The 8,872-nt window shown below is 47.8% G+C and overlaps 2 protein-coding genes across 2 annotated transcripts; both read left to right on the forward strand.

Moving 5' to 3' along the window:
- Nucleotides 1-753: 753 nt before the first annotated feature.
- TEOVI_000259500 (aspartate aminotransferase) lies at nucleotides 754-1,965 on the forward strand (the record flags this gene model as incomplete). Its single annotated transcript, XM_067225648.1, has 1 exon — nucleotides 754-1,965. One exon carries the CDS (start codon nucleotides 754-756, stop codon nucleotides 1,963-1,965), a length of 1,212 nt encoding a protein of 403 aa, XP_067081749.1.
- A 2,795-nt stretch (nucleotides 1,966-4,760) lies between these two features.
- On the forward strand, nucleotides 4,761-8,459 carry TEOVI_000259600 (NADH-dependent fumarate reductase; the record flags this gene model as incomplete). Its single annotated transcript, XM_067225649.1, has 1 exon — nucleotides 4,761-8,459. The coding sequence occupies one exon, from the start codon at nucleotides 4,761-4,763 to the stop codon at nucleotides 8,457-8,459; it is 3,699 nt and encodes a 1,232-aa protein (XP_067081750.1).
- Nucleotides 8,460-8,872: the final 413 nt, after the last annotated feature.

Genomic DNA, 8,872 nt, shown 5'->3' on the forward strand with positions numbered 1-8,872 from the left:
CTTTTTTTTTGTTTTCATTGTTCCGAGAGACTCACCCTTATGATTTGTTACTAAATTGCTTGTACCTAACTGCCAGTGCAGCCGTTTTTGGTGGAGGGGGAGAGCTTTGCGCTTTTTTTGTTGGATGACTTTTGCGTTTGGTTCACTTCGTTCTGTTGAATTTAGGGGCATTCAGCCCGGTAATTTCGTCGCTGAAGGTGTTCCAGTTATAAATAAATATAATATATATCCGCTTACTTCAACGGTGGCTGCTGTTCGATTGTTATTATCATGGGTTTGCATACGTACAGATATATATATGACTGTATGGATATGCGTGGGTACTTGCGTTTATATTTACGTCCAATGGTGCGTTTATGTCAGGTTGTGAAGGTGTGGAAGGGGTGTAAAAGGGAAGGAGATGGGAGATGTGTAGGTCCCGAAGAATAACAAAGGGAACTCTACGAATGCCTTCAAACATGGCAGACGCACCGGGAAGGCATTGGCGAGTTTATTTAATTTTTTGACTTGCGTCACCAGGTACGGTCTGCAACTGTCTCTCTCTCCTCCCCTCTTACGTTCGTTTTTTTATCTGTTAAATGGTGCTGTTAAAGAAGTGCCAACAACAACGAAGGAAGTGAACAAGAACCGTGATTTTGTTTTTAAAGATTTATACAAACTTAAATATAACCGATTATACTCAACAAAATACGGTAAAGGAGAAAGAACTTATAATAAAAGGAAGTAACAGTAACAGTGCTCAAGAAATCTGCAATGTCCAGGCCCTTTAAGGACTTAGCACCCGTTCCATTGGACCCCGTCTTTGGTCTAGCGAGGGCTGCAAAGGCCGCCCCAGAACCGAAGGCGGATCTCGTTATTGGTGCCTACCGCGACCAAAACGGGTTGCCGTATCCATTAAAAGTAGTGCGGAAGGCTGAGCGGCGCATTGTGGACATGGGCCTTGATAAAGAGTACCCACCCATGACTGGTCTTCTTAACTTTGTTGAAGAAGCTGTAAAACTCGCCTACGGCAATACGGTGCCATTGGAGCGTATCGCCGCCTCGCAGGGTCTCAGCGGCACCGGCTCGCTTAGCCTTGGAGCCACGCTCCTCAGGCAGGTGGTACCTGAAGATACCCCCGTGTATGTTTCAAATCCCACATGGCCAAACCACGTATCAATATTCGGAATTGTGGGTCACAAAAATATCCGTGAATACCGTTACTACAGTCCCAGCACCCATGAGCTGGACTTCGTTGGCCTCATTGAAGATCTGAACGTGGCCCCTCAGGGGAGTATTATTGTGCTGCACGCATGTGCCCATAACCCCACTGGTGTGGATCCAAGCAAAGATCAGTGGGCAACCATCGCCGATGTATTTGTTGAACGTAAATTGATTCCCTTCTTCGACTCCGCCTACCAGGGTTTTGCATCCGGCAGTCTCGACGAGGACGCCTACGCCATCCGCCACTTTGCAAAGAGAGGGATGGAAATGCTACTTGCACAGTCCTTTTCCAAGAACATGGGTTTGTATGCCGAACGTGTTGGTGTGATTTCTGCTGTCGTTTCGGATGCTTCAAGGAAGGAGGCCGTGCGGAGCCGCCTTGAGGTGATCGCCCGTTCCTATTACTCAACCCCACCTGTACATGGCGCTCGCATCGCTCACCTCGTGATGAGTGACAAAGAACTCCGCGCAGAATGGGAGCAGGAACTCAAGGAGATGGTGAACCGCGTTCGAAGCATGCGTCAAGGTGTTTATGAAGGGCTGATGAAACTCGGTACTCCCGGCACTTGGGAGCACATCATCAACCAGAAGGGTATGTTCTCTTATATGGGACTTTCAAGGCCTCAGTGCGAAAGGTTGTGCGAGAAGCGCGTTTTTGTGCTGCCTGTCGGCCGCGCCAACCTCGCAGCGTTAACGCCCTCAACAATGGATTTTCTGGTCAAGTCGATTGACGATGTTGTCCGACACGTGCGTAACAAGTAGAGGGGTGTGTCAAGTCGGATGGGTGATTGGGTTATGCCACTACTGTGGTTTTTATTATACTGTGTTTGTGTACATCGGCCCTTTTCCGGGTAATCAGATAGACCGTGCCTCAGTGCGTAAGCATCGCTCCATGGCAAAATGTATGGCATGGGGGGATCATATACGGTTAGGGTTTGTAATCAATTCAAGGTATGTAGTTGTTGTTTATCATTTCCTTTTTGATTCGCATGTTCCTTCTGTTCTGCTAAACAGTTGATGGAAGATATGGTGCATGCGTAAACTCACGGGAAATAAACAAAGCGGGGTGGGAAGGGGGTAAACTTCAAAAAAAAAGGGGGTGGCCAAGGGGAAACCTTTTCTATTTTGTGGCATTGCTGGTGTTGCCGCTGTTTTGGTTTCTTTAAGCTAAACCTTCCTTTGCTTTCTTACTTAGTTATATGGGAGGAGGTGGTGTAAGGAAGAAACCAGATCTCTCTTGTCCTCTCCTCTTCCCTTTTTTGCTTTTATTACTCCCTATTCATTTTTTTATATTTTATCTTTTATCTTTTTTTTTTCGGCATGCAGCTAATGTCTTGCAGTATTTTTGTGTATTGACGGCCGAAGGCAAAGGCAGGCGGTGAGGATGGTAAAGAAGACAAACAAAAGCAGTGGAGTAAATAACAATATGTATAATATATTCCCTTGTTTCTTTCACCTTTTGTGTGCAGTTCCTTTTCGTTATGATTAGGCACCTTCACATCGCATTTTTTTATTTTGTGCGAATATTCCCTCTGTTTCGTATGCGCAAATTTTTATATATGAAAATATTGTTGTTTTGTTTTGTTTTGTAACGGTACCTCCCTTCTCGTCGGTTCGGTTGCTGGGCAGCACTAACAGCGGCGTGTCAAAGACACCCCGCGAGCTAAAGGAAAAAAGAAAATAAACAAGTAATGAAGAGGGTAAAAAATCAAAATCAAAATCAAAGTATAATAATAACAATAATAATAATGTTAAACTTTGTAAGATATGTGGTGTAGCAAAGTGGGAATAAATGATAAAACACTAAAAAGAACAACGACAATAACAACAATAAAAGAAAAAGTAACAAACACGTTGAAAACGAGTTGCACGGCCTTTATGTATCTCGGGATCCATGTGAACTCTTTTGAAGTAATACAAAAGTGAGAAGAGCAATAAATGGTGAGAATGGGGGAGGGTACTTTGAAAAATAGAATTAAAAAGGAGTATTTCTCCACCACTATTGTTGATGATTCTAAGAAGCGATTTACTTCTATTGTTTGTATACCTTTGTTTTCCTTTTTTTTCTAGAGGAGGAAGGGGGAGAAGGGATTCTGGGAATGACATCAAAAAAGGAGAAAGGGGATCCACAAGATGTATGTCTTTGTCGTTTCCTTTTCATAATTATTTTGTAACAACCAGTTAAGTCGTCGACGAACTGGTGAAACAGATACACAGTGGAAACAAAAGGGAGGTATACAAAGTTGCATGTTGTATCAGTGGAACCCCGTGGATGTACAACTGTTGTGTTTTATATGGGTTGGGAAGAATGGGGGTGGGGTGGGGGCAGGGGGACTAAAAACAGGGCGAGGGGAGACGGCATTTTTTGAATAAACGAAGTTTTATTGAAGGGAAATCGGATTGGCACTTTGGGGTAAAGGGGCGGGAGGGGGTTGAAAGGGAAACGGTATTTTTGAATAGCTGACAAGATTGAAATGCATCAGGTAAATGAAGTAGATGAAAAATCAGCAGAATGAAAATCTTTTCCTTCTCATTTCAAACATACGCATATGTATTCTATTCGAAATGAGGAAGGCCTGAGGAAAGGTAGGAAATATGAGGGTAGGATATACCTCGTAGCATGTTCTGTATTTTTCGTGTCATTCGGTGATTTTTTGTGCTGATGGACCCAGCACGAAGGCACTTTCCGCTGCCAGCATGGTTGAGCCAATGCATCACTACGCAACATGATTTCTGCCATCACCACTTCCGTAGGTCCTTCCTAATCATTCTTATCATGCTAAGACACATAAATAAATATAAATATATGTGTGCGTGCATGTGTATCTGTATCTGGAGTGTCGACCATTGGATGAATGAAAAAGGGTTTAGTGCGTTAAGTACTTTAGCTACAGCCCCCTGCGTGCGTATTGGTAAGATGGATTTGGCGATGATTTGCCATATTTGTCTCCTTTCATCAAACCGATTTGGTGATAGCAAGCAATGCCGGAGTGGGAAACTGTAACAGAGAAAAGATAGCAAAAACAGCCGGGAAATGTGTAGCAAAGGGGGTAACGGTTACTCTTCCAACACGAACGAGCTGTGTGGGCGTTTTGCTCTGGTACTTTAAGCCACAGACTTTGTTAATGCTGTGTGATGGGGGGAGCGAGTAACCTCTCGACTACTATGCATCATTTCAATCACGCAATTGTGGTCCCATTTTTTCCCGTTCCGCTGAGATCTTCATAACATAAAGATCCTCATATTGTATTTGGTGGATTCCATACTGTAATTTTCTGCGCATTTTTATCCGTTATTTTTTTTTTTGTGTCGTCCTTCTTTGGACGTTGTTGGCAGCGTAAGCCAGTGATATGCATCCTCTTTTTTTGTCGTTCTCTGTTGACTCAACATGATAGAATCCAGTATTCGGTGGGGATTATCAAATTAAGTGTCATTACAAACCAGCAGCTGAGCGAGGGGCTTCATAAGGAACTAGGAAAGAGTCAAAATAAACTTTAAAGGAAGGGAAAGGCTAAAGATCCGATTTCAAGGGAAAAAAAGTGGAGTTCTTCGACATAATGCTCTCAACGAAGCAACTTCTCCTTCGAGCCACATCTGCATTAGTGGCGGGAAGCTCTGGAGTTGCGCGAGACAGCCCTTCGCTTGTCGGCGACCCTTGCGACTCGGTTTCACCAATGCGGGTCGTATGGGGGCGCTTCTTCAAATCCCTAGCGCCACCCGCTCCCTCGGTTGTTTCATGTCAAAAGCGTTTTACGTCCCATGGCGCCGATGGTATTTCCTCGGCTTCGATTGTTGTCACTGACCCGGAGGCGGCAGCAAAGAAGCGTGACCGCATGGCGCGCGAGTTGCTCTCAAGTAATAGTGGTCTTTGTCAAGAAGATGAACCCACTATCATTAACTTAAAGGGGTTGGAGCACACGATTCCGTACAGGCTCGCCGTGGTTCTTTGTAACTCGCGCTCTACAGGTGAATTCGAAGCAAAGGCAGCTGAGATTTTGCGAAAGGCATTTCACATGGTGGACTACTCCCTCAATTGTTTCAATCCTGAAAGCGAGTTGTCGCGTGTCAACTCTCTGCCGGTGGGTGAGAAGCATCAAATGTCGGAGGATCTCCGGCACGTGATGGAGTGCACCATCAGTGTACATCACTCCAGCGGAATGGGCTTCGACCCGGCGGCAGGTCCAATTATCAGCCGACTTCGGGGGGCAATGAGGGACCACAACGACATGTCCGACATTTCCGTAACGGAAGCCGAGGTAGAGCTCTTCTCCTTAGCGCAAAGTTTTGACGTGGACCTCGAGGAGGGAACAATAGCTCGCAAGCACTCTGAAGCGAGGCTTGATCTTGGTGGTGTGAACAAAGGCTACACAGTTGATTATGTAGTGGATCATCTTCGTGCGGCCGGTATGCCAAACGTGCTCTTTGAGTGGGGCGGGGATATTCGAGCGTCGGGTAGGAACATCAAAGGAAACCTATGGGCAGTTGCTATCAAACGACCGCCATCTGTGGAGGAGGTGATTCGGCGCGCCAAAGGGAAAATGTTAAAAATGGGGGAGGAGGAGCAGGAAGAGAAGGACGATGATTCTCCATCCCTGCTTCATGTGGTGGAGCTTGATGATGAAGCCCTTTGCACCAGTGGTGACTACGAAAACGTTTTGTATCATCCAAAGCATGGAGTGGCGGGGAGCATTTTTGACTGGCAGCGAAGGGGGCTACTATCTCCTGAGGAAGGGGCACTCGCTCAAGTGTCTGTGAAATGTTATAGCGCAATGTACGCTGATGCTCTGGCAACAGTGTGCCTTGTGAAGCGTGATGCTGTGAGGATTCGCTACTTATTAGAGGGCTGGCGTTACGTTCGAAGTCGTGTGACGAATTACTTCGCCTATACCCGTCAGGGCGAGCGGTTAGCACATATGCACGAGATAGCGCAAGAAACACGGGAGCTACGTGAAATACGGATTGCCGGGAGTTTGCCCTCCAGAATTGTTATTGTGGGTGGAGGTCTAGCGGGCCTTTCAGCGGCCATCGAAGCCGCAAGTTGTGGTGCACAAGTCATACTCATGGAAAAGGAAGGAAGAATCGGGGGGAACAGCGCAAAGGCTACATCAGGTATTAATGGGTGGGGGACGCGTACGCAGGCAAAGTCAGATATTCTCGACGGTGGAAAGTATTTTGAGCGTGACACTTTTCTCTCTGGCGTTGGCGGTACTACCGATCCTGCCCTCGTCAAAGTGCTCTCAGTTAAGAGTGGGGACGCAATTGGTTGGCTTACTTCTCTTGGTGTGCCACTCAGTGTCCTCTCGCAACTTGGTGGCCACAGTTTCAAGCGAACCCACCGTGCCCCGGACAAAACGGACGGGACACCCCTACCAATTGGTCATACGATCATGAGAACCCTCGAGGATCACATCCGTAACAACCTCTCTGAGCGAGTAACGATTATGACACATGTGTCCGTGACCGAGTTATTGCACGAAACCGATACAACACCTGATGGCGCCTCCGAAGTGCGTGTTACGGGTGTAAGATACAGGGACCTCTCCGATGTGGATGGCCAGCCATCAAAATTGCTTGCGGATGCCGTCGTTCTTGCAACTGGTGGTTTCTCCAATGACCGTGAAGAAAATTCACTGCTCTGCAAGTATGCGCCTCACCTGGCCAGTTTTCCAACGACAAATGGCCCCTGGGCGACCGGTGACGGGGTTAAACTCGCAACATCGGTTGGTGCAAAGCTTGTGGATATGGATAAGGTTCAGCTACACCCCACAGGGCTTATCGATCCAAAGGATCCCGCGAACACAACGAAGATTCTCGGCCCGGAGGCACTCCGAGGTTCGGGTGGGATATTACTCAACAAGCAAGGAAAGCGCTTCGTGAATGAACTTGACCTCCGCTCTGTTGTATCCAAGGCAATTAATACGCAGGGTAATGAATACCCTGGATCCGGTGGATGTTACTTTGCGTACTGCGTGCTCAACGAAGATGCAACAAACCTCTTCGGTGGCGGTGCACTGGGGTTCTACGGAAAGAAGCTTGGTTTGTTCCAGCGTGCTGAGACTGTGGAAGAGTTGGCCAAACTGATTGGCTGTGACGAAGGTGAATTACGGGATACGCTTGAAAAGTATGAAACTTGCAGCAAGGCCAAAGTTGCGTGCCCTGTGACGGGGAAGGTAGTATTCCCTTGTGTGGTGGGTACAAGGGGGCCGTACAATGTTGCTTTTGTCACGCCTTCCATTCATTACACAATGGGTGGCTGCCTCATTTCACCGGCTGCTGAAGTTCTTCAGGAGTACAAAGGTTTAAATATTCTGGAAAACCATAGACCGATTCGATGCTTGTTTGGTGCCGGTGAAGTGACGGGTGGTGTGCACGGTGGTAACCGCCTTGGTGGTAATTCGCTCTTGGAATGTGTGGTATTCGGGAAAATTGCGGGTGACCGTGCCGCAACAATACTTCAAAAACGTGAGATAGCCCTCTCCAAGACGAGTTGGACTTCCGTTGTTGTACGTGAGTCCCGCTCCGGCGAACAGTTCGGGACCGGCTCTCGTGTTCTTCGTTTCAACCTACCTGGGGCGCTGCAGCGCACAGGTCTCAATCTGGGCGAATTTGTGGCCATCCGTGGCGAGTGGGACGGCCAACAACTTGTTGGTTACTTCAGTCCAATTACACTACCAGAGGACCTTGGCACTATCTCCCTTCTGGTTCGTGCCGACAAGGGCACATTGAAGGAATGGATCTGCGCCTTGCGACCGGGCGACTCCGTCGAAATCAAAGCATGTGGAGGTCTTCGTATTGATCAAGACCCAGTAAAGAAGTGTCTGCTGTTTCGTAACCGGCCTATTACGCGGTTTGCTCTTGTCGCGGCAGGGACTGGTGTCGCGCCCATGTTGCAGGTTATTCGTGCGGCACTCAAGAAGCCTTACGTGGACACGTTGGAAAGCATCCGTCTTATATACGCCGCAGAAGAGTACGACACATTGACGTATCGCTCAATTTTGCAGCGGTTTGCGGAAGAGTTCCCCGACAAGTTCGTCTGCAACTTCGTTCTTAACAACCCACCCGAAGGGTGGACAGGTGGAGTGGGGTTTGTCAACAAGAAATCCCTGCAGAAGGTGCTGCAACCGCCATCGAGTGAGCCGCTGATTGTTGTGTGTGGACCGCCCGTGATGCAGCGCGACGTGAAGAATGAGTTACTGAGCATGGGTTATGACAAAGAGCTCGTTCATACGGTTGACGGCGAGTCGGGAACGCTGTGATGGCGCCTTCCGATGTGTTCAGTGAACGTAGAATCGGCTAGAGAGTGCGATCCGGCTGATTAACCCGTAGGCTACACTGCCGTTACAAAAACAACGGGATATCACAAAAGAAAGGGGAGTGTAACGTGTTCCCGCTCCGTTGTAAATGAGTGGTGCATACGTGTCGAGGGTGAACGAGGACAGCGCGAACCGTGTTGAGTTTCCATGGGTATGGCACAGTGGCATTGAAACAGGCAAGTGGTTTATGTTCGGCCCAGTTGTCCACACTTCTACTGGTCCACTTCCCTCTCTGCTTCTCCTCCTCACCACTGGCGGCTCGCCGGGATTTTCACTTCTTGAGAACAGTCCGTGGAGGAGGTGGTGTGAGCGTGGGCAGCAGATGTTCGCAGTTGGTGGACGCACACACACACACA

The sequence above is a fragment of the Trypanosoma equiperdum genome (assembly GCF_001457755.1).
Source record: "Trypanosoma equiperdum strain OVI genome assembly, contig: ctg_56, whole genome shotgun sequence".
In the NCBI taxonomy this organism is placed as follows: domain Eukaryota; phylum Euglenozoa; class Kinetoplastea; order Trypanosomatida; family Trypanosomatidae; genus Trypanosoma; species Trypanosoma equiperdum.